The sequence below is a fragment of the Sebastes fasciatus genome, chromosome 19 (assembly GCF_043250625.1).
Source record: "Sebastes fasciatus isolate fSebFas1 chromosome 19, fSebFas1.pri, whole genome shotgun sequence".
Classification (NCBI taxonomy): Eukaryota; Metazoa; Chordata; class Actinopteri; order Perciformes; family Sebastidae; genus Sebastes; species Sebastes fasciatus.
Window position 1 is genome coordinate 8,921,614 of NC_133813.1, and position 26,509 is coordinate 8,948,122.

Below are 26,509 nucleotides of genomic sequence, written 5' to 3' on the forward strand. Positions count from 1 at the left end.
CATTATTGCTACTTTTACTGACAGAACAATGGCCAAGCGTCAGGAAGAAGAAAACACTGAATTTATCAAAACGGAAGCATATCAAGTATGTATATAAATACATAATAGATTGATTAGTCAATCAACAGGAAACTATTTTATTATTATTAGAAACTATTTTGACAAATAAAATCATTTATCAAGCAAAACGTCTCTGGTTCCATCTTCTTAAATGTGAGGATTGTAAATTTGTAAATCAAATATCTTTGGGCTGTTTTTGAAGTGAACCTTCTGACATTTTTTGGATTAAATGAATAATTGATTAATAAAAAAAGTACAGTTTAATTATAAACCAAAATAATAATCTATTTATCTTCTTCTTATTTTTCTTTTTTTTTTTACATTGTGTGAGTTACTAGTGGTGCCAGATGTGTGCTATGATGCTCAATCCTGTGACTTTTTCTTTACAGGACACTACTTGTGATGGAATATTTGATACACAAGTTAACTTAAAGGAAGGAAGAGGCCCCGGAGCTGTTGATGTCTTACACAGAAGGTTTATTGAAGCTTGATCAAGGATCAATCGTCAGGTCTCCACCATTGAGGTGCTCTCTGCGTGAAGGCCTCACAACTCTGTCCTTCCTCCCTGGTGCTCAGTGTCTTACCCCTTATCATGTTTTGACTTACTCCGTTCTTCTGGCATCTCTGACCCTGGTTGCCCCAGCGACTGGCTCTACGGTCCCCACTACAGACACAGCTGTACAGATAACGGTGGCTCCTCTAGACAGGACTCCAACCCAATAATGTCAACACAGGGACACTCTGACAAACACTCTGACCTCCCGACCAATAAGAGAGGAATTAATAGAAAATTCCATCACACTACTCAGGAAGCTTAGATACAGAAATTAAAAAGACAAAACAACAGGAAGCTCTGAGTAATCCTTTATACACTATATATAAACAACATATATTTCTGTAGAAAAGAATATATTTACATTTTTACAAACATGTTTTTACAGTACATACAGCATTTACATATAAATATAGAGTGATTTACAGCATTAAAGTCAGTGCAGAATGTCAACATTTTTGCAGTTGAGAAGAAATAAAATGAGAATTTCTTAATGTTCAGTCTGACATTTTGCACCAGTTGTGGTCTGCTTTTATTCCTTGTTAATAAGTGAGATCTTTTCTACTCTCCAAGGACTTGCAAGAAAAAGTCCAACCTTTTCAAGCGTTACAAGTCCTTGGGATGCATAAATCACAACTGCAGTTTTTAGACTTGGTGCATGTGTTCTGCGCTCTAAATAAGTGAGATGTTTTTCATTGATTACACAGAGATGATAGGGGTACAAAGTCTGGACAAAGATTTGTGAAATATATCAAGACGCTCTCGCCCTTAAGGTTTCAGTATGCGTCTGTTTGGGATGAAACGTCTTTGGTCCTGAAACTGGCCAGATTTTAGTCGTTTTGGGGCACACGATGAGAAGATAAGAGACAACTGTCCCAATACCCACACTGCTAGTCCTGAACACTTAAGCTCCTGCCATGCACCACCAGGTAGTAGGCAAGTGTGTTCCATGTCTGCACATTACTCTAGTACAGCTTCAGAGGGGTATTCAGAGGTGTCTCCCACAATTCATCACAGTCTCACACCGGTCCAGTTTTTGGCAGTAATGCACCCACAAAGGACTGCCAATTATCAACAGACATAGAAAAGTTGAGAGGGTTATCTCTTAAAGAGGACCTATTATGCTCATTTTCAGGTGCATCTTTGTGTTTTGTGTTTCCTACTAGAACATGTTGACATGCTTTAATGTTCAAAAACAATTAACTTTTCTCATACCGGCTGTGCATACTCTTCAGACTCTGCTACAGCTCCGCTCTAACTAGCTTTGTTTGAGGTTGTGCATAAACTAGCCGCTAGGCAGGTATTACACAAATGTGTTACTTGGTGACATCACCATGTTACGGAAGATAACGCAGGGCTTCAAGCGAGGCGTTTCTGGGCAGTTCAGGAGCAGTGTCTCTGGGTTTTCTGGGAATTTGGGCTTTATAGCTCCACAGAGCTTTTACATGCACAAAACTATATAACACACTTAAGGAAACAAGCATAATAGGTCCTCTTTAATGTCACAAATCTATTCATCTTTATGGGATTTAGCATAATGGCACATATCTGACATTGCAAAATTTAGATTTAGAGAAATCCTTTTCTAAAGATAACACAGATAACATGATTCAACTGTATGGTTGATTCTTAATTGTCCTTTATGTGAAAAAAAAAAAAATAAAACCATGTGAGCTCAACTGAGCTGTGTATTGTCATGAGTGTCGGGATGGTCTCACTGTGTCCACACCGAAAGGAACCGCAGGTAAGATCCCCAGGATCCCACATGAAGCTGGATGGATTTTTTTTGTCATTTGGTGTCACAGCGCCCTTCTGTGGACAAAATACATGACATCCATCTGACTGGCCACTCTGGCTCTTGTGCTTCATCACTATCATTTCATACCGGTTCTTCAGTTTGCATAAAGCAGCAGGAATTTATTAAGATTTCAGGTCCTTTAGAGAGTTTCCTAGAATCGTAGAACAAGTTTATCTTCGTCGTGACTAAAATCTTCCCTTAATAACTGACGTGTATTTACAGTAACCAATGTTTTCAGTGCACCAAGGAAGGTTTGGAAGGCTTGCTGTGTTGAAATAAGAGTGTAGTTTGTCTTAAAGTACGTTAAATAATGTTCCATTAACTGTTGATTGCTAATGGGGGTTTTCTTCTGGTGTCCAAGCAGTCTGGAAAGGTTACTGTCCTTGCTGTTTAACATGAAGCGTCCACTTGCGTGAGAGGTATGATCTGTTCTAATACAGTGAGCTCATCTCCACACGTCGCTGACGGAGATGGATGTCGACAGCCCCGACTCTCCGAAGCTCTTCACGTAGGGCTTCTGCAGGCAGAGTGAGCCGTGGTGAGGAAGAGGATGGCTGTAGTAGTGTTCGATCACAGCTGCCAGAGTGGGGAAGGAGACTTCAGAGTCCAGAAACACGCGGTCCACCTGGCAAAACACCCACAGTCAACAGGAGACTTTAAATGTGACATTGCTGTTATGCCTAATTTCTACACACAATTAATCATAACTGTATATATATATATATATATATATATATATATAGTTAAAATCTGACAGAGAGCAGCAGGCCTCTTACCTCTTCAAACAGTCGGTAGTTTCTGGCTTTGCATATACTGATGTCCCACACCACCAGCACCTGGACAACATGATTTTATTTATTTAATGATAAGATCTGAAATGTTTTAACTGTGTATGAGGACAGGAAAAACTTTATTATTATTATTATTATTATTATTATCATTTTGAAGTCACAGCAGCTTTTTAAGTTTTACCTTTGATGTTTTGGTTCCTGAGTTTCTGATGCAGTACAGTCCGTCCTGTGGAGGGATGGGGCACTCTTTGAACAACCTGCAGGTACAAACAGCATCACAGGTTATCAATAGAGACACATCATCACACATAAGTGTGTCTCTTTTGAACTGTAGGGAACTTCTGCTACAAATAAAGAAGAATAGATGTAGCAACTACTACATAACCACTTCATGAATAAAGGAAATGAAGACAATGTCAATCAAATAATTGCATGGAATTATGCACCAGGGGGCAGAAATGCTCTGCAGTGCAGCAGAGCTGTGGCATGTGGAAGGAATATTTCAGTTATTATCTCTACATTACAAAAAAAGTGTATCAGTCTTACTTTTCTATGAAACTGGTTTCAGTCGTATCAATGAAGACAGAGTCTGGCAGCTGCACCTGCAGACAGAAAACACCTGGTTAAACCATAGAATGTATATAAGAAGTGGACATAGTCACTGTGATGTCATCCATTAGTTTGTGGACTGCCGTTTTGAAGCCTTGAGTTCAGCATTTTAACCGTCACCATCTTGTTTTTTTGCAACCAGAAGTGACTAAAGACGGTGGAGCTAAGTATAACCGAACGCTGAATAAGACATTTTTAGGCGACCAAAAAGGTTATAATTAACTTTCATGAACTGAAAACACACTGTGAAAGGGTTAAAGTTCTAAGACGAAAAAACACGGACAACCAGACCGGACAATGCTGCGGTAGCGACCTGTCAAACACAAGGTAGCCACGCCCTAAAGCATCCCCTGCTTTATGGTCTATTTCACTCTAAATGGGACCATAATTTACTAGATGAACATCATGCTGTATTGAAGAAGACTTGAAACTAGCGATTGAGACCATAAACTCATGTTTACAATGTTTACTGAGGTAATAAATCAAGTGAGAAGTAGGCTCATTTTCTCATAGACTTCTATACAATCAGACTTCTTTTTGCAACCGGAGGAGTCGCCCCCTGTTGGCTATTAGGAAGAATGCAGGCTTAAGGCCCTTCAGCATTGGCTTCACTTTTCAGACCCGGAGGTAGCCCACTGGGCTAAACACAATGTGTTTATTGAAGCAGTGATATTGGCTCTAATAAGGGTCATTAATATCTTTAGATTGAGAAATGTGCTCGGAAAAAAATCAGTACACCTGGTCTGAGATCAACATGTCAACATGACAACGTCTATACACAGTGACTAAGAGGCCTGCAGTGTCAGTTGTCTCATCACTTCAGCGTCTCTTACGTTCTCGTAGTCGTCGTCAGAATCGTCTCCTCCGCTATGTTTGTCTCGTTTCCTCCTGAACTCTGTGGGCGTCTCGTCTGCCAGCGAGCGGAAGCTCTGGCCGTCTGGAGATGCTCTTCTGGGGAGAAAATGCGTCTTAGTGAGTTGGGTTCATCCAAATTGACTTTTTCTGTTATTTCAGAGGACACTTCAGTATTCTGTGTTGAATGACTTACTGGATAGGGGTTCCTGGCGGCTTGGACTTGGGTGCAGGCAGCGGGGGTTTGACTGTTGGCGGTGGAGGTTTGGGTATCGCTGGCTTATTGTGTAGTTTAAGTAGAGGAGAGTGCGGAGGGTGGCCAGGCAGTGGTGGGTGACTGGGGAACGTCTTGTTCAGGGACAGGGAGTCTGACATCACAGGTCTGAGGTTGGACCCTCCAGTATTATACTGAGGAGGTAGACTCGGCTTGCTGCGGTGGTTGCTCATCACCCCCTGGTGTTTGAAGCCCACCGATTGGCTCCCTCCAGCATTAAGGCTGCAGTGGGCGGGACCATTTAAGACCATCCTGCTCTCTAATTGGTCGCAGAAGGGCAGAGTGGCGGGGTATTGCACCGATAGGGACGGCACAGGCCTCCAGTCTCTCTTGTCGATCCCCCCCACGGATGTCGCCCTGCTCTGAAGAGTTTTCTTGGCGTTGGGGGGAGGAGTAGGCGGAGGGGTGGGGGACACGGACCTGGGTAGGTGGGGGGCGAAGGGGAGAGGAGGAGGCGGGCCTTTGTTAGGCTCCTTCAGTATGGCGGGAGGGGGGAAAGAGGGCGGAGGCTTTTTGGGGAGCGGGCTGGATGGGATTCTGTGTTGCGGTGGAATGGGAGGAGGCGGGCCTTTGTGGAAACCTGGACTGGAGTCTTGACGGAGCTGGCACACTGCCGGCACCGGGGGAGGCGGGTAGGAGGGGGGCGGACCCGTGGGTCGACCTGAAGAGGTAAAAAAAAAAAAAAGAAATCAGACTGGTTTCTTGTATTGGATAAAGATTCTTTTGTTAATGTTTGCTTCCCTATATGTTTGTCAAACTTTTCACTATATGTGAAATTGTTAATACTACATACATACATAACTGCAAATTTAATGCAACTAAATACAATTAAGGCTCAAGAAGTTTCCAAATTTTATCAATTTTCACTGAAAAATGTTCAGAATGTTTATCAGAGTGTTTTTATGTGTGCATGTGCACTTCTAGTTGCAGTTCCCTTTATTGTCTCCGCTTCCTTCAACCTAGTTATTTTCCTCTATTTGTCGCTTTCACATCGGCTTGTATTTCATTTCCAGGAACTCCTAGTTTACATGATAAGTAACAAAGAAACTGCAGGGTCTCTGGATATGACCTTTGACCTCATTATTATCAGTTCTGATGCCAGCGATGTAACAGTTGAAGTTCACTGTACTCGTAACGGACTGTATATAAGTCAGCTAGTGTGTGTGTGTGTGCTGGATGGGGCGTCACCTGTCGATGTCGGCGAACAGTCGCTGTCTGGCTTCAGATAGTCTTCCTCATCGTCATCATCATCATCCTCAACGTAATCTACACGCAGACAGAAAGAGAACCCACAGTGTTATAACACACCGGTATAACGTGTGTGTCACGTGTATGCATTCATTGAGGGGGATCTTACCATCTTCTGCGTTATGGACGGAGTGTTTAATATCCATGGGCTTCTCAATCGTGCCGTAGAAACTGTCGGCATCTGAATCTGAGTCGCTATGGCAACAAAGAAAATGTTATTATGAATACATAATATTCAGAAAAATGATTCTGTTTATTGCGTTGTTCCACTTATTAATGTTTAGCTCCAACAATGAGACTCTCGTAGTCATTAATGCTGGTTAGGTTATTAGAAAATGTAAACAAATTGGCATCATATCCTACAAAAAAAAAGTTTTTCTTACGCCACTTAAACAAATTTGTATTTCTGTGAATTACAAAAAATGATTTTAGTTAAGGTTAGGGAGGTAAACCTGACTTTGTTTTCATATAAGTAAATCAATTTCCTATCAGGTTCCCTGAGCAACACGGCAACACTCATTATAATGAAAAAGCTATTAAAGAGCTGCTAATGTTCTCAGTCCCCAATAACAGTATGTGTTCTGAATTAAGTAACTCCAGGCTGGTAGCTTGGTAATCAAAAAACAAGAGGCCATTTTAATTGCCTACATAAATTATAAATTAGCCAGCAGAATTAGCTTCTGTTGGGGAAAAACTGGAGGTGCCATTAGTCTGCTGGGAAAAAGTTGCACCTGGCTGTCGCAACCTAACAACGATTAGTTTGCAAAGTTCTCAGTCAAACGTTGAAGGTGACCAAGGTCTCACTGATAAAGGCACCTCCACCTCCTAATTTAAATATAATCTATATCACACATGCTACAGTATGACAGTCTATTCAGCAGGGAAATATTTGATTTGCTGTATTTACCTTGGAATATGGGACTCTTTTCTGTCGTTATAGTGATCTATCTCCCGCCGCAGCAATCGCATCCATTTCTGTAAAAGAAAAAACAATATATAGTAAAGAAGTTTGGCAGATGAGAGGCCACTATACACTCTGTGAGCCAATATATGAGCTCATATATGGCTATAAAACACTATTGGAATTCAAACCTGGTAGCTCTTCTTGATTACAATTACCTACACTTAAATTTACTATATAAGATGAACAAATTCTATGTGTGAAATGCTCTGAAAAATAGTTATATTAATATTAAAAGGCATAAAGTAGCAATTGAAAATAATTCTCAGAAGGTGTCTGTATATATATATATACGTATATATATATATATATATATGTATATATGTGCATGTGTGGTTGAGCTCACCCTCCTCTCGTCCTCGCTGGCTGCAGAGAAAAACCACGTCCTGTGTTTCTTACTGAAGTGGACGATCTTAAAAGGAAACACATTACTGGACGTCGTCTCCTCTGCTGCTCTCATCACTCTGTGGAAGACGATACATGTGTTAAGCTCAGAAATCGTCCTACTCATGAAGGGAAACAATGGTCCCAAACAAACTGAAACATGATACAGCGTGCGTATGCGTCATTGTGCATGCTTAACTGTCGAAAAGCATCAATAAGAGGAATCGATAGTCACGGAGGCATGACATGCCAAGGAATCAGACAACTACAGTTCTCTATTCCCATCACTAGCGTTTTCCCTGCCTGCCAAAGTGGCGGATGTCCTAATGGTTTCACCCGCCACTGCCAACAATTTACCCGCATCTGGCGGGTGGCGGGTGATAATTACAGACCCTGCTTGTGATACAAATGCCTGAAACTCTGTGCACAAGTCAAGTCAATTTGATATATTTTGAATGTACTGTATGTAGGCTACACTACAGTCACAAACCAGGTGTCTCAGCACACCTTACATATAAACTGTGAGAAAACAAGATTACTGATTGAGGACTGTCAAGCAGCTGAAGAATGTTCACTGACCTGTTGTAGCCGTTGAGAGAGAACGCCCCCTGTGGTGCAGGAGAGGTACTGCTCTTAAAGTAGTACACACAGCCCTTGTGGATGATGATGTACCTCAGTGGCCCTGCAAGACAGACAACAGATATTAAGAACGTTTCCAACCATCCACCCGCGGCATGAAACTGAACGATTGACTGAGGTGTAAAAGTTGCTGCTGGATCAATAAAGAGAAGAAACTCCTTTCATTATGAACTCACATTTCATGAGGCTGAACTGGCTGCCTCCCTTCTTGTGCAGGTATCCTGAAGTGGAAACTCCTCCCGGCATGGTGAGGAGGTTCTGAGCCCCGATGGCCCGCATCGGCACCGGCCAGCACATCTCTGGAGACGACATGGTTCTACCAGAGAGGAAAACAGAGGAGGTTGTTATTATTATTATTATAATACTGTTTGACAGATCTACCAGTGAAGGCAGTCATATTAGGACTCGCACAAGGTCATGGAAATGTTGGACTGAATCCCAGCAAAAAACAACAACAACAAAATAGACCCTGTTCTTGTTCAGACTCCTTGTGGCGAAGTTAGTTTTGCTGTACCTTAAGAATAAATACAAATGAGGTATTTGAAGAGAATTGAATCCAATTTCGTGACTATTTCAGGAACTGCTGTGCGACTGGGCAATAATGAACGGATGCTATGAACAGTTACTTCATATCCATGTGGAGAAACAACATAATCCTCTTAAAAGTGGGACAATCTTCATTTTTCTCTCAATCTGGGAAATCTTTGTATCTTTAGAAGGTCGTCCTCTTACACCGTCAGGTGTGACCTTCTCAGGTGTTGCCTACCTCCTGTTGAGCCTCCTGCTGATGCTCTGAACGGCAGCGCTCTCCCTCAGCAGGCTGACTGTGGAGGCTAACGCCGTGGACGCCAACGCTGGCAGTAGGTCCATGACAGAGACGTTGAACAGACAGCCGACTGGAATCAAACTCCTTTTTCTTTCTGTCCTCAGTGGATTCACTGTTGTGCCTCATCAGATCCAAACTGAGAGGGATGTGTCTGTCTGGTTCTCTGACTCCTCTGATCACACTCTCTTTTCATTTCACTCTCTGATGCTTCCTCAGTCTCTGCTCATCGCTCTCTCTCTCTCTCTCTCTCTGGTTTGTTGATTTCTATCTCTCTCGCCCTCCCTTTCACATAAACAGGCTCAAACTGAGATAGTGTAGTATTTCTACATGAACACACACACACACATTCAGTTTAGACAGGAAACACATCATGTCCTGAGTAATTTTGCTGGGTGTGTGTGTGATAGAGAGCAGCAGTCAAAATAAACATCCCAAGTGAAGTTCTTCATCCTCTAATGTGTTTGTGTGCAACTTCCAGTCTATCAACAGCATCTACTGACCTCAGAGGGTGTGTGTGTGTGTGTGTGTGTGTGTGTGTGTGTTTGTGTGAAGCCCAGGAATGAAGAACTCCATTTCTACCAGGATTTCTTGCCAAATCCCACTCCCTTTCACTGAGATAAAGCTGCAGGAATGGCTGTTTGTCTACTCAGTGTACTGAAATTAATCTGCCTCCTCCACCACCTGCTTCATGTGTGAAGTGACCTTGACATGCAGCGTTTGGAAGGCTGACATTAGATATGATTGCACTCCATTGATTCTTCATGCCAAAGTCAATTTCTGTCATGGATAAGACCTCAGTATGTTTCAAATGAACGAGGCTGTCAAAACTTCGGAAATATACAAAAGTTGTCAGACGCAACCAGTGATTCCACTGTCAAACTGTTCTATGCATGCATCCATACCGTCATAAATTCAAGATTGAAGTGCATTTTCCTGATGAAGATCTGAGGAATCTGACACACCTGTAAATAATACTGCCTGGTGTGCAAGACTGTTGTTGAATTTGTTCCACACTAGGGACTAAAAGTCATGTTATCTCAACCTCTGCTGCTTCAAATTTGAGCAATCTATCTTTTAATCAGACTCTTGCAAGTCCACCAACTGTACTACAAGAAAGTAGAAAGGTTGTTTACTTCAATGGAATCACTCCAACCAGTGGATTTGCTTGTAAAATGCAAATCTTTCAGAGTTCCGCTTTGGTTAACCTTAGCATGCAAATTTGCACCACAGAAAGTAAACAGTTTTGACATTGTATAACATACATCATAGTTTATTAGCTATGTTCCATCCATCCATCCACCAATTTGCTTCCGCTTTTCCGGGCCTGGGTCACGGCGCAGCAGGCTTAGCAGGGAATTCCAGACGTCCCTCACCCCAGCAACATTTTCCAGCTCTTCCTGGGGAACCCCGAGGCGTTCCCAGGCCAGACCAGATATACAATCTCTCCAGCGTGTTCTGGGTCTAACCCGGGGCCTCTTACCAGTTGAATGTGCCTGGAAAACCTCCAAAGGTAATCATCCAGGAGGCATCCTGATGAGATGAATCCGAATCAAACCTCAGCTGACTCCTTTCGACGCGAAGGAGCAGCGGCTCTACTCCTAGCTCCCTCCGGATGTCTGAGCTCCTCACCCTATCTCTAAGGTTGAGCCCAGACACCCGCTTGTATCCCTAGATCTCATTCTTTCGGTCACTACCCAAAGCTCATGATCATAGGTGAGGGTTGGAACGTAGATGGGCCGGTAAATCGAGAGCTTTGCTTTCCGACTCAGCTCCCTCTTCACCACAACAGTCCGGTAAAGCTCTCGCATAACTGCAGACGCTGCACCGAACCGCATATCCATCTTCCGCTCCATTTTTCCCTCACTCGTGAACAAGACCCTGAGAAACTTAAACTCCCTCACTTGGGGGTTTTCCGGCCTCAGACTTGAAAGTACTGACTGACTCTCATCTCCACCGCTTAGCACTCGGCTGCAAACCGCCCCAGTGCGTGTTGAAGGGCACGGTCTGAAGAAGCCAACAGAACCACATCATCTGCAAAGAGCAGAGACACAATTCTGACGTCCCCAAACCAGACATTCTCCTACCATCAACTTTTATTTAACCTCCACTGACAGAGCATTAACTGCTCCACAAAACAGGTTTGCAAACAGTTAAGAGACACAAGTCCATGGCACAAATACGTCTAGTGAATGAACTGTTTGAACTTATCGTCCGGTTAGTTACAGTAGCTAGTCGCTAACTGACAGTTGACTAGCTACTATGACTGACTAACACCAGCATGTTGAACTTTACAGTGCTGCTCAGAAGTGACTGGGCTTAATACTAAATCACTGGGGCACTTATATAAATCATTTGGAATCATCCTCTGGAGACCATTTATATTCACAACACATTTCAAGGCCAGTAAACAAGCAATGTCACCTTTCTCACACCCTGCTCAAAAAAATGTGTGCAAAACATTCTCCTTAAATTACCCTATTGGCATAAAGTGCGATGTTACGTCAGGCTTCAAGAATTAAAGAAGAGAAGAAAAAAAATTGGAAATATGGGAGTGTGGACAGAAGGAGGGAGTGAGAACGGAAAGCTGATAAAAAACGGAGCCGAAAGAGCAGGCAGAGACACAATAAATCAGCGGGGTGGAGCTGCTGCTTGTTGCTGACCCCTGAGTGACCTGTTGTTGGTGTGTGTGAGGACTTCAAGAAGACCCGCAAAGGCTCTCATGTGGTTTGTTTTTCTGATTGTCCGATGTAATGTTTACTGATAACCGGCAGACACAGGCCGCAACACACAGATAAACTAAAGTTAACTTAACCTCATCTCAGTCTGCATGAGGTCAATGTTCACCAGCTGCTTATCATCGATAGGAGGATTTCCTGAAGTCCTCTTTCAGCTACAGCAGAGCAACCACACAGCCAGCAGTAAAAACTGAAGCAACTCTGACTCTGCACTTTCATGTTTTCTGTAGGAAATGGCCTGAAAGTCTACGTATCACATGCCATTTCAACTGCTGTCACTGCTTACGTACCAACTGCCACTTCAACTGTTTACAGTGCACACACTATCTCTTACATTTCAACTGCAATGTCAGTTTCTTTCACCGTTTACAGTTCAACTTCTTTCAGTGTTTACATAACCTTTAAATGCAAATTCCAAATGCTTTCCGTGAATACACTTTAACTGATTTCAACCTCTTTTGGCTCTTACACTTCAAACCCTTTCAGCGCTTCAACTGACACTGACACACATTTTCTGCATCTGACATTTTATCTGTTTTGTTTTGTGTGATGTTTTTAGTCCCTGTTTGTAAAGAAAAATCTGAATTATTTTAAGAATAATGTAATATTTTGAGAAACAAGTAATATTATGAGAATTAAGTTGTAATTATTATTAATTCATATTATTTATTAATAATATTACTATATAACAGTATTATTCACCATGTTAATATTATTACATTTTACGAGAATATTGTTGTTTAAGTCATAATATATTTTGTGTAATGTGTAATATTTTGAAACTCTATTGTTCTCTCTCAACTTTTTTTTCTCAAAATCTCTTTCTTTTGTGGCCCTGATAGTTATACTATTATAAAAATAAAGGTGTAATTTAACAAAAAGGTAATTATTTTTACAAAAAGGTAATTATCACAGAAAAAGAAAATGACGAAAAGCTGAAATTACAATTTTATTGATTTTTGTTCCTCAAAACATAAAACAGGGGCTCTGTAGCTCTGTGGCAGTTTTGTTCAAGTTTCACAATGAACACCTGGGTTAATAGAATATACATTTTTTCCCCCGATAAATATATAAAACTAACAAATACTAGAAAAAAATATAGAGAAGACACAGAAAAATGGATCCTGTGAATGTGACTCTGTTTGCGTGAATGACTTGTTTCCTCCTCTCAGAGGAAATGCTGAATGAAACAGTGAAATACAAACTTTCTCAGTATGGGTTACAGGATTTCTAGGTGTTAAGGTTTTACCCAAACAACTTCCTCTCATTGCAACATGAAGCCACCAACATGACAAGTTGCCGCATGTGAGTTATACTTTCCGCAGGTCCCATTACCTCTCCTTACATCATCATGACAAGAATACTGTTAATATGCTGAGAAACTCCAACATTAAGAAATGACTCATTACACTTTGGTGCATTTACTTGTGTACACTGCTCTAAAATACAGCATGGTTTGTTAATGTTGTATTTAAAGAGAATAAAAGTGTGTTGAGGCTTTGAACCCCGTCACCCCCACTATTTTTTATTTTTTTTAAGTTCTCCATCCTGACTTGACGTTTATGAGCCAGAGATGCTAATCAGAGAGCAGCTGTTTGTCAGGAAGGGAAGCACATGCCAGACTCATTCAAACACATTTCCTCCCTGGACACACACACACAACGTAAAACAATGTCTGGGTTTTAAAGTGGCGTTCATTTTTAAGATTGTATCTCTGTGATGTTGAATCCATTTTATGGAAAAACTATTTTAGTGGCTGTAGAGCAGACCGTCAGATCAACTACAGGTGAAATGTAACATGCTCAGAAAGAATAGAAATATGACAGCTCGTCAGGAATGACGGGTAAGCTTTAGGGTGGGAACTTGACAAACATGGGAGCATAATCTTCTGGACTTTTTAAATGCTGAAATATCTGGAGGACGGAACCTGGCAAAATAAAAAATAAATGAATAAATAAATGAATAAATGACTCAGTAAATAAATAAATAAATGCCATTAAATGTACTAATCAAAAATAATATTAAAAATAAATAATAATAATAATAAATAATTAATTAATTGATAAAAGTATTATTTATGTATCTTTGTATTTATTCTCTTATTTATTTACTCGTCTGTTTAATTACCTCCTTTATTCATTTATTTTTATCATTGTCAAAATGTGTTTATTTATTTTATTTATTTATTTATCAATTAATTAATTAATTTTATATTTATTTAATTATTTTTTCTATTTCTATTTCTATTTCTTTTCTATTTCTTTTAAATGCATGTATTTATTTATGTATTTTTTGCATTTAATCATTTCATTTATTCATTTGTTTTTGATTATGGCAGGTTCCGTCCTCCATGAAAATAAGGTGTTATCATCTGAACCAAAGAAAGTCTAAAACTGACACCTTTGAGAAGACAGCAAGGAAGCTGCTAGACTACAGAAATCCGATCCTCAACTGCTGACAACATGTCCTCATCCCTAAGATCCTACAGGGGGCACTTTACAACCCACTGCTGTTATATAGTGAATAAAAGGCCTTCTGAGGAAGTATCTCTTCTGAGTTTGTAAACCTCTAATCTGAAGAGCAGGCTGACAACTATAGACTGACCAGAGAAACTGAAATTGAAACTAGTGCGGCGGTGAGATGGAAAACCCCAGATGAATGACACAGGACAATATTCCTGTTGAATTCCCCCCATGACAACATGACAGTGGCAGGAGAATAGCCTACAAGACATATAGTTAAATGACAAATGTGTAACATTTAGGCCGATTAATATGTATATATTTTTTTGTGTTTAATCACCTGAAACGAAGAATTGTTGTGTATTCGTTAGCTTAGAATGAGTCGTTTCTATCTACATAGGGAGCGAGTCCTCTGCCATGTTCAGTAGCCCAGAACGGCATTGCCTGATTGTTTGTGCAATTATTGATGGACCAAAATAAATTTAAATTGACAGGTGTTCATGCTACCTCAACATCTGTGATGGTATGACAGATGTTCAACAGCTGCCAGGTGTGTGTGTGGCTAACCAATGCCCTTTCTGTGCAGTGAACAAAGTGTGTGTTATCATCAAGAACCCACCGCCTCCCCGAGACACACACGCAAACCGCTGTCCGAGCTGCAGAGAAACTCCCGTCCAGCACAGGAAACAGAAACCGTCATACAGAGTAGACGTAGATGCGTTTTCTTCCTGTTCCCCTCGACGACCGACCACAACGGTTCCTCCGCTGCTGTTCAGCTGCACATTTTCACTGCCACTTTCATACGTAGTAGTGAACACATGAATATAAACTGAGGGGTTCTGGAGTGTTTGCTCTTACATTTTGGTTTATTTGTCCAGATGGATGATTAACTGTGAGGTTGTGACAGAATGTCTGCACACTGAGGACATTGAAGGAAAACCGCCATAAAATCAGATGAATGACTTTGAATTTAAGCGTTATTGAAAATACCATTATTGATTGTTGTTGTTGCAGGTGATCTCAGCCTGTGGTAATGAGTCAGATCATTCATAAAACAAGATTTGACTATGTGGGTTGAGAAACAGTCTCATAACATCTTTAAACAGACAGATTTCACGCTTATTTGTAGGGAGGACGGAACCTGCCAAAATAAAAAATAAATGAATAAATAAAAAAATGACTCAATAAATAAATAAATGCCATTAAATGTAGCAAAAATATAAAAAAATAAATGTAGCCATTAATGAATTGATGAAATGTGAAATAAATTGATATTCCTGTTTTAATTTGCTTATTTATTTATCTTTGTATTACGTCCCTTCTTTATTTACTCTTCTGTTTAATTTTCCCTTTTATTTATTTATGGATTAATTTGCATTATGAGGCAGAAATGCATAAAAAAAGAAATAAAGAAATAAATAAGTTTGGGGAAATAAATAAAGGGTGAAATGCAAAGGGAAAATCATAAATAAATAAATAAATAAATGCATAAATACATACATTTAAAAATGAATGCAAAAATTAATTATTTAAAAATGTATCAAAATAAGTACATAAATAAATAAAAGGTAAAATTAAACAGAAGAGTAAATAAATAATGGGATTAATACAAAGATAAATAAATAAAAAAGCAAATTATCAATTAATTAATGGCTATATTTATTTTTAATATTCTTTTTGCTACATTTAATTACATATTTATTTATAAATTGAGTTATTTATTTATGCATTTATTTTTACGAGGTTACAGCCTCCATATGTTTGTGCCAGCAAAATTTTGGAAGAATCAAAACACCTCCAAAAGTTTTTTTTTCTGTTGCCCAAAATCGCGTCTCTGATGTGTAAGAAGCAATATGTTGCACGTAAATTTTGACTTGGTTTGGAAATACAATTAGTTTGCATGGTGCTGGTGCTGTTTGACTGAATGGATTCTACCTGATGAAGGTCCAAAGACCATTGATAAAATGAGTAGGCTACAAGTGACGCACAGTGTGGGATTCTTTGGTTCCCCCTCAAAAAACAAAAACAGAACAGAAACAGAAAGTTGACTTTTACTTTACACACACAGCTGCAGCAGTTGGCTTAATGTAAGCTGAAATAGTAAAACCAGGTCCTCTTTCTCTACCTGTGGCTTCTCCTATGCATCATTTCCTGTGTCCAAATATGGCAATTCCACTCCAGAGGAACTGTCACACTTCCATAACGGCTACAGGAAGGATTCCTCTCAGACTAACACACACACACTTCAAATATTCAAAAACTGTAGCGTATTTCCTTTCTGAAGTAAAAACCACAAAGATAACAAAACTACACAGGCAGTGAATTAGAGACAGAGATGTAAAGAGGGAGAGAGAGAGAATCAGAGGCAGGAAGAGACAGCAAGAGCGTTGAGATTTTGCTCTGACTGCATGCCCACCCTCCCTCCCCCCCGACACGTGGTCGACAATGAGAACACATTTCCTGTAAATGAACCTTGCTGAGGAATTACCGTGGTTGCAACTGACAGCTGACATGACTGGGGCACCATCATGGAGTGTTATCTCCACTGGAAAATAACAAAATGAGTGTGTCTCTGAGGAGAAAAACCACCAGGCAGATGTGATTTGTGACTGATGATTGCGTCAGGCTTTGTTTACATATTCAAGTGTTGAGTATAAAATACTGGTGAAAACTGGATGTGTCACTTAACTATTTGCTGCATATGTAAACCAAACCCCATTTGTGGCACTTTGTACTTTACTCAGACATATGTTCTCACCTTTAGGGTCTTAAAGGAGACATATCACGCTCATTTTCAGGTTCATATTTGTATTTTGGGTTTCTACTAGAACATGTTTACATGCTTTAATGTTCAAAAAACACATTATTTTTCTCATACTGTCTGTCTGATTATACCTGTATTCACCCTCTGTCTAAAACGCTCTGTTTTAGTGCCTGTCTCTGAGCTGAAGTGTCTGCTCTGATTGACTTTGCGAGAAAAATATTTTATAAAAATACAGTCTAATGAGCCTGCATGTGCAGCCCAGTCGCACAACAGTTTGTGAAATAGTCACGAAATGTAATGTTTTGATTCGTTTACACAGACACAAATTTTTTTGTGATGTCAGCACAAAATCAGTTCGTATGCAATCCACGTAATTGTGAACCGGTGCCGACTTTATTTTGAAAAGACTGGAGCGTGTTGCTTGACTTTCTTAGGAAAACGCATATAAAATACGCAGATGAAAATCGTGCTGAGCGTCACGAAAAAAAAGAGAGAAATTTGTGTGTATGTACACGAATCAAATAGGTTCAATTTCGTGACTATTTCACGAACTGCCGCGAGACTGTGTTGTCATGTGACCTAGGTAGGGGTGCCAAATCTGAATGGCTTGTTGCATCACATATTTTCTGATCCAGACAGCCCACAAAAAACTGACTGGGTTGTCTTATTTCACAGTTCGTGGGTTGGTAGGCACTCAAGATACCCAAATGTGTGTGCACAAGCACTGAAAAAGGGAGTTTTTCATGATATGTCCCCATAATATAAAGAGTCCCTTTGGATAAAACTAGCATCCGAGATAATCCAAAAATAGGACGTGACCTACTGCACAAGCTGCTGCTTGTGTGCGTAATAATGTAGATTGCAATGTGGTTATATCATATTCGGCCTCTGTAATCAGGCCTCATTCAGCATAACAACCTTAAAGTTACCAGGTTAGTTTCCCTCTTACCTTCCCCTTTTTGTGTTTGTGTTGACTTTCCGCTCTGCTGCAGTAGATATTGTATCAATGGCGCCATAACACCTAACTGTTTCCTCCATTCGCTCAATGAGGAGTTTCTTTCTTGGAACAAAGGTTGACTTAAATCAACTTGAGTGTACTTGACCATGTGCTTGTTTCTTTGCAGTGTGTTTGACTGCACAGTGACGGAGTATATAAAGTAAAGTATGTGTCTCTGCTGCTGCTGTAGGTGTTGCACTTCAGCCTGCTTCAAATGGACATTACTCAAAGTTTCACGTCCGGTGAAAGCTGTCAAAATGCCACTATTTCAGATGTGTCGTGAGAAAATGCATACGTGTTTACTTCTGACCTCTTCACTTCCTAACTGGTTCTCAATACTGCAGACTGAAAGGTGCCACGATAGAAACAGCAGCCATCAGATGAATAATTGTACATTAACCGCATCAGTACACAAGTAATGTACAAAATAACTTCACTGAGACTCTCAAACTACAATTTGCAGGTTTCACACTCCAATAAACAGGCAAAGACAGGAAATCCCTCAGTTGCTTCATTGACTTCTTGTAACAGGGAAGAAACTTTACCAAATCAAACCATAACCAATACAGAGGATGTAAACCTGCAGCGGAGTGGTTTTGCAAAGCACACTTGATAACCAAGTTGATGAAAAGAACCACTAAATGCCAGAAGGTATCCAAGATAGAGACAACCTACAAGATATCCCTTCACTCCTTCAAACAGGTCTTAACGGGTCACCAAACAAAGGCAGGTAAGGACAATCTCCAGACAACTTATCTGGGGACAATTCCACACATTAAGTAACAAAAAGTGGACATCAGAGACGAGACGAACATCAGAAGATGGAGCCAACAACACAAAGTCTAACGGGAGAGCGAAGTAAGAACTTACATGACATCCCTTTGTTCCCGAATACACATCCTGACGCTCGGCTTGGAGCTCCGTGCAAATGACTTCGTCTTCCTCAAGGATTGAGCGGACATGTCGGCGGACATGACGGCGGCAGAACGACGCAAAATACCACCATACTTTTCAACCGCGTGGAGCGAACGGAGCACGGATGGAGGGCAGAATGGATAGAGATGCCGATTCAAGATTAGAGGAGTGGTTGGATTTGGAAGAACAGAGCAAGGATACAACAAGATGGAGGGAAAGATGAATAGAGTGACTGTAAATAGAAAAAATAAACGAAAGAAGTGGACGGACGGGAAGATCGAACAATCAGTCGTGTTGGTTAGGAAGTCTGTTGGAGGTCTGAACCCCTGATACTCTGCCAGCGGTTTCCTGAGGTCGGCTACTCCTCCAGACCCGGCTTCTCATTGGTCGATCGGCTGCAACATGTTGCTTCCTGCTTCCTCAGAGCTAGTATGTGATTGGCTGCCGGATACAACCCACACCACACACACACACGCGCTTCACACTCGGACACACAGGACCTGAGAAAGAGGCTGGGGGAATTTCCATCTCTTAAGACTGGAACAATACATAGGTCAAACACACACACACACACATGCACGCACACATAAACATATATTGACACGGCCACAAACACGATCTAAAACGTAACTCTTCCTGTGTTGGGTCGCAGGAGAAGTTTCTATTTTGTAAAACCTGAAGTGTGTAAATGCAAGTGATCTACTGCAGACTGCAGACTACTTTCCTGTGTCCTTATATGTCCTCATACACACTTTACATTATATATGTACCATATATAGATCCTGCATCCATCTTGTAGACCAGTTAACATCTTCCTATTCAGCTTAAACACATTCTCTAGGGTTGTAAAGTGGAAGAATCAGTTGGTATGTGAAGTATTTTCCCTACTACAAATTCCTGTTTGAAAGATTAGTTTGAATCATTTCATTAATGTCTCCTGAGGCTTGTACTACGAAGCGAGTTCAACATACTCGGGATATCTTCCCGTCTTATTAACCACCCCCTAACAACTGCGATCCCGCTGAACGGTCCTGCGTGTTCACATAAAAAAGGGGCGGGGTTTGCAGCATTTGACCAATCACAGACATGGACAAGTCTACAGACTTGCAGACAGACAGGCAGAGCGGCACATTCTACAAAGGAAGAGCGAACTATATTAGACAAATACGAAGAAGTTAAACACATAATCCAGTCTAAAATTAACACAGTTGAACACAGTTGAGGGAACACATTTCCCTCGGAGAAGTTTGAAAGTGACAACAGAAGGTGCACTTTGCCAGCGAAAACATTGACAGGGGAGAAAAACAGCTAAAATGTTGGAATACACCGAATTCGATTCCAAGGACGTTAAACCCCTCAAAAGATTACCATCTCAGTTCACAGGAAGATCTGTTTAAATGTGAACTGAAGGATAGCGAGGCGAAACGCAGAGAAATACCACCCTCCTGGCTGCTCTGTTAAAAGCTCAGCAGGAGCTTAAGACTGGACAGCTCCAGTGGCAGAAGGACAAGGAGAAGGTGGAAGAAGAGCTGGAGAAGCAGAGAGTGGAGACAAAGAAGATGGCAACAGCAGTCAAATGGGCTGAACACTTGCTACGGACTGAGCCCTGCATCTGCGCTAGAAAGAAGAAAACCTGTCTGTCTGAGCTGGAAGAACACAAACAGAAGAATAGTGAGCTCAACTGTGACGGTTTCAACAGGAAAACTGAAATTAGTCCAGTCAAATGTGCTGAACGCGCTGAAGAATATCCTCTACCTGGTCCATCCAGGAAAATGTCAAGAAAGGCCATTAGAGGAGAAGAGGAGAGAAGCAGCAAGAAATCAAGAGTCTCACGAGTTTGCAGACAGCAACTCTGACACAGTTACCATCACAACTGGCCTTCTAACTTCTAACCACTTTCCCAGCTAAAACTGTGAGGTGTTACACTAAAGTTAGAATTTGAAACCAACAACAGAGCAGGTTCTTTGCTGCTGCTGCATCAACGGGTTTAAGATTAAAGGTCAACAGAGACTGTGTATCTGATGGTATACAGTCCTCCGTACTCAGTAACACTTGACAGATTATGTCCACGGGTTCAGGCTGGCACCATACAGCATTAGAATGAAGCAGTTGTACGATCGTTGTGCTAAAGATAGAAACATTTTGTCTGAGAGATAGAGTTTTATCTCTGTAATTTACGTTCAATTTGAGCATCTTTTCAGTGTAATTCTGCAATTTTCCTGAACACAATTATGTGATAGAAAAAGCTCACTCAGGTGGCCTTGTTTGTTAGGAGGGTATTGATGGTGAAATTGATTGAGGTGTCTTAGAAGCCTCATTGCCCCATCCAATATCGATTATCTTTGGGACATGATGCTGCTTTTTTGGTGAGTCAATTAAACAATTAAGTTCACAATCATTTGCAGATGTTGTTTGGACATTTGAATGATAGAAAGAGGAATTAACTGATAAATCTGACAAAGATATTCTTCTTTTCTTTGTGTCCGTGTGCTGACTTGACTATGTCTTGCCCCAAACTGCATGTGATCAGTGATTAGTAAAGGGGAGAGTCATGGGTACCCATAGAACCCATTTTCATTCACATATCTTGAGGTCAGAGGTCAAGAGATCTCTTCGAAAATAGCCATGCCAGTTTTTCCTTGCTAAAATGTAGCGCAAGTTTGGAGCGTTATTTAGCCTCCTTCGCGACAAGCTAGTATGACATGGTTGCTTTATCGCGTTATCGTTGACAGCCTTAGTTTAATTAGCGGTCATCACAGGCTACATGACACACCAAAAGCAAGAAACAACGGTCTTATTGTACGCTAAATGCCTTGCACATTATCTTGTACGCCATTCATATGCCTTTTTGTGCGACGGGCTGCTAATAGAGATTGATGCCTAGCCAATCCAACAATGTTTCTATTGTGACAGTGCAGGGAATCATGGATGTTTGGAAGCTGAAGTTAAACACATGTTGGAGCATAACACCACTGAACCTCTGATTGTCATGTTAACACCTGGGAAAGATCATCTTGAGTGACTAACTTACACAGTTTAATAGTTTGATTTGCACATGGCTGACAAATGAACTTGGTCAACTGCAAATTTGCAGAAAGCCACTGTGATGTATTTGTGTAAGGTGGTTGACCGAGAGGAAGTTTGATCGGTAAATGCTAAAGAGGAGGCTGGTGCCCAGTGTTTGCTGCATCCTGTCTTAATCGCCCTGCTCAGCTCCAGTTAGATGTCATTACGATTGGTGCTGGAGCTGGAGGGGGTTGATCTGTCAGTCACCTATTTTTCCAAGATCAATTAAATGATTCCATATTTGAAAAATAATTGCTTTATAGCTTTTTTTTTAACGTATGTTATGTCTGGAATGGTGATCATTCAGATCAAAAGGTGAAACAAAGCCCCAACCAGCAATTTATGACAATGTCTTGGAACCTTATATCTTTGTGAAGTAAAAAATATTAGAAAATGGAATTACATAAAAGACAAAAATGTCTTTGCAGATCCGTCAAGTGTGAAAAACATAAACATAAAGATAAACAAGTTAGTTAGTTAGTTCAGACTACAGATTCTATATATGATGTAACAATATAGTTTGTGTGACATATGATATTTATATTAGTGAGTGGACTACTGGTTCCTGTAACAGTGAGTCATCTGCCCAGTCTGACACCACAAGGCCTTTTGTTTACCATGCAACAACGACTGAGTCAGTTTACTGCCCATACTGTAGTGACTAATATCACACTTATCTGAAATCAGTGTGAGCTGGCAGTGCAGTCATTGGTGTTGCAGAGAATAAATCGCAACTGTTTCTTCTCCTGCTGGTGTCCGTTCTCCATTCTACAGGAACAAGCCCCCAGAAAGTGCGCCGGTCGACAATCCAGACTTTCGTATTTGCCAAACGGTGGTACTGCAACTTCCGTGTCAGTCACGTGATGCCGTTGGGCCCAAAAATACTTTTTCCCATAGATTGACATTGGGAAAGAGACGTCTGTAACTCAGCGGATCATTTTTTTTGAGGTGAATCAACTTCCCAGTACAAACACTCTAATAGCCCTTATTTAAAAAATTAAGTTTTTAAAGTTGTCAAATGCACTAATAGCTGAATCCAGAGTTATTTCCCTTCCTCCATTCATGTGAGTGAGACCCAGACCGAGGCTGGAGCGCAAGCCGTGACGACGGCGTGACGTTGGGACCCCGTGACCAGTTGCCCAAGATCCGCCAAGATACGGGTACTTTTCCAGACGGAAGTCGAGCCATTTAGGCTTCATACGCCAATGAGCAACTCTCATAGGAATACAGGGCCCCGCCTCCAACGCTGTAGCCAGTTCTTTTAATACATCCATGGTCTGGAAGCCACAGAGGCTAACAATTTAGCAAGCTAGCAAGCAGGTAAGGTAATGCTTGAAATGCAAAAGCATAATGAGAGGAAAAAGATGAGGCCGTTTGGAATGTCAACATTTTCCTCAGACATAGTGTAAAATTACAACAAAAAAAACCCAAAACAATATACGACTAAAATTACAATATGTTAACCTATTGTGCACCGAAAAATGACCTTTCTGACTACATCAACAAACATGTCACAACTCGTAAACTCTGAGCTTTCAGAAACTTTCCACTTAAGATAAGATACAACTTTATTAGTCCCGCAGTGGGGAAATTTGCAGTGTACAGCAGCAAAGGGGATAGTGCAAAAAACAAGAAGCATCAGCTAACACAGTAAAACAAAGTGTAACAAAATATGAACCATTTAAATAGAAGGAAGTATAAAAATAGGTGCAGTATATACAGTATTGACAATAAACAGACTGTTAACAAAATTGCACAAGTGGAAAATTACGAGTTAGTGAATACCACAAGAGAGGTGCGTCCATATGGACTCTACTAGTGAACACGGTAAACACGACCCCATTTGAAGGCAGCATTTGTGTTGGCATATTGTTAGCTAAAGACATCATTATGTGGGGAGGTTAAGTAAAGCCTTCTGGACTGGCACATCCACCGTGGAAGCTCGTGTTAACACGGTCTCAGATGCTACCATATCAAAGTTTAAAGCAACGTTAACGGCTCTGTCCTACTCTGGATGGGATTCAGAGTTTCCATACCACATTGCATAAGAGCTAAACTGGTTGCGTAGCTTTTCTCTCTGATTCATGAGTTGGTCCATTAAAACCAACAAAAACAGAAAATGAACTCAGCATATAAACCACAAAAAGGTTATCTGAATGGCATGTCTGTAGAGAGCAAGCTAAACACAACAAGTGCTTAAACAAACCTAGCAGCAATCCATTCAAATAGAAAATAAAAGCGCACATCTTGGATAAAGTCTTGTTAAAATGTTTTAATTAAACTCACCCATGGAGTGCTGCGTCAGCTGTGTAGCTCCTCTGTCTGTCATCAGTGGTTTGAGCCCTGCATTGCTCCGCTTCAGCCCAGTTAAGTTCACTTCCTGGCTTGCCGCTTCAGAGCTACTGTATAAAGTGTCATGACACCCTCCCTTCAACCACAAGAGAAACTGGCTGCAGCGCTCATACAAACACAGACAGGCAGACACACAAACCAGTAAGCCAATATAAAGACAAGAAACATGGCCGAACAGCACTCCTTCGCTGCATTAACCGTTTTATGGTGTTACATTAACCTTAATTTGCCGCATTTTGGTAGTTGGGTTGCTTGAATCCTCACCAGAAATCACAATATCGTGAGACCATTATGTATGAGTGTATCAAGTTTCACTGGCTGTATGACTGCAGCCAGATCATCATGACTTCCCCTTTACAGTGTAGACGGACCACTCCTTCTAACATCTGGTCAGCAATTATGTGATAAACAAACACACACACAATAGTTAACCTGTAGCCTATTTAACTAAGTGTGGTTTACGGTGACTAATAAGAGTCTGAATACCCTCCAGGTAGTGTTTATTACATCCAAGTGTTGGAGAGAATGAGCATGTTGTTGTGGATGTGTTGCTATAGCTCAGTGCTACAGGGTTAACACATTATTGTAGGCCAACCCAGACGTTAGAATTGCACGGGCTCCCTCGACAAAAAGTAAAAAACTTGCACGTATTTGGCCACTGTTGTTGTTGCCATATATCAGACCAGCACATACAGGTACTTTGGAAAAAAAGTCAAGCACGTGCCCTCTTCTGGGGGATAGAAAACCAAAGATCTCATAGACTCCAATGCAATTTGACATATGTTTGGATTCGGTCACAGCCGTCACGCTGTCGTCACGGCTTACTAACTCCGCGTCACATGAACGGAGGACGGGAAATAACTCTGGATTTGGCTATTAGTGCATTTTACAACTTTTAGGAGCTAACGATTTAAATAAGAGCTATTCAAGTGTTCGTACTAGAAAGGTGATTCACCTAAAAAAAAAAATTACACCCCGAGTTACAGACGTCTCTTTCCCAATGTAAGTCTATGGGAAAAAGTATTTTTGGGCCCAATGGCATCACGTGACGGGACACAGAAGTTGTAGTACCACCGGCGCTCTTCCTGGGGGGCTTGCTTTGTATGTGACGAGTTGGGATGAGAACGTGTTGCTGGGTCTGTCCGCGGAGTCTGAGCCGAAGGAGTTTCCGGTGAACCTGCATGATTTTGTCTGATTTTGCGCGGAGTATGACCCGGTGGCACTGATGATAGGCATTAAGAATTAAAAAAATATACAGTCTCGCTGGTGATCTCATTTGCTTATCATACAGAGTCATCAGTATGAAATTGAAACTGTTTCATAACCAGTTAAAAGTTCCGCATAGTAACTTGAACCAGTTGCGTCGACCATGAATCCGGCTTTAGGCCTGCTTTCAGCAATCATCTCTACTGTCTCATGTATTGTCAACGGTTTTGTTTATCTAAAAGGCAGACTGCTCATCCTGCAGTAGCATTTATGGGGTATTATTTTTGTCACTCTAGAATTTGAACATCAGTCATTCGACAGGAAGAGTATATTTACTGCGGCTCTTCTTTGTCAGAGCACAGGGAGTAATCACACCGTCTCTGTGACTGTATGGCAGCTACAGTGAATGAAACCGAACCCTCCTCCACCGCAGCGCGTCTGCCTGCAGCGTCTGTGTAGTCTGGATCACTTTGCCACAAGATAAACAAATCCATCTTCTAAAACACTCCATCTTGGTGCTGAGATTTAAACAAAAAGTAGAGCTGGTAATATTTACCTCTCTCTCTCTCTTACACACACACACACAATCCTAACTGTTATGAAGCTGAAATGAGAGTTTTAAATACCTTTGCTTTGGATGAGCAAACATGTGGTGATACAGACTTGCTGTGTTTAAACTCCTGCCTTCTGTAGCTGCTTGGTTTTAACAGAAAGCCAGAGACTTTTAGAGAAAACCATAGACACGCCCATGAATACAGCCTGGTGACCACAGCCGTTTCAGAAATGTTGGGGCAATAAAGAGAGGACAAAAATGGGTAAAAGTAAGAGCAAAGTACACCTCAAAATGTTATTCATGATCTCACCTGCAGATACCTGTCACAAATGTGTTCTGGTTGGACTTATCTTGTTTTCTTTGTGGGAGAATATCAACAATTCTGCACTACTGACAATCCCTATGAAATGCTGTGGTTTTAGACCGGTTTAATTTTCGTTCCTCCATTTCAAAAATAGCATCCA

The 26,509-nt window shown here is 40.9% G+C and overlaps 1 protein-coding gene across 7 annotated transcripts; it reads right to left on the reverse strand.

Annotated features, from left to right (window-relative positions):
- Window positions 1–912: 912 nt before the first annotated feature.
- sh3bp2 (SH3-domain binding protein 2) lies at window positions 913–26,190 on the reverse strand. Of its 7 annotated transcripts, none has more exons than XM_074617481.1 (14): window positions 26,119–26,190; window positions 24,221–24,384; window positions 8,346–8,485; window positions 8,110–8,212; window positions 7,493–7,610; window positions 7,093–7,160; window positions 6,295–6,380; window positions 6,126–6,203; window positions 4,860–5,598; window positions 4,645–4,762; window positions 3,749–3,804; window positions 3,384–3,459; window positions 3,188–3,247; window positions 913–3,036 (listed from the first exon to the last, which is right to left on the reverse strand). In XM_074617481.1, exons 3-14 carry the CDS (start codon window positions 8,479–8,481, stop codon window positions 2,857–2,859), a joined length of 1,818 nt encoding a protein of 605 aa, XP_074473582.1. In that variant the 5' UTR covers window positions 8,482–8,485; window positions 24,221–24,384; window positions 26,119–26,190; the 3' UTR covers window positions 913–2,856. The 7 variants fall into 7 exon arrangements, with proteins under 7 accessions (XP_074473582.1, XP_074473584.1, XP_074473581.1 ...); XM_074617483.1 differs by having other exon boundaries at window positions 24,221–24,362; window positions 26,119–26,157; XM_074617480.1 differs by lacking the exon at window positions 24,221–24,384 and having other exon boundaries at window positions 26,119–26,179.
- Window positions 26,191–26,509: the final 319 nt, after the last annotated feature.

Bases quoted from the DNA above. Each gene is read 5' to 3' on its own strand.
- sh3bp2 (XM_074617476.1), bottom strand. From the start codon at position 18,927: ATGTCCGCCGACATGTCCGCTCAATCCTTGAGGAAGACGAAGTCATTT. The intron at 8,213-8,345 runs GTGAGTTCATAA...TCTGTCTTGCAG, and splicing joins CCAGTTCAGCCTCATGAAAT to GGCCACTGAGGTACATCATC. The intron at 6,204-6,294 runs GTAAGATCCCCC...GTCTGCGTGTAG, and splicing joins CGTCCATAACGCAGAAGATG to ATTACGTTGAGGATGATGAT.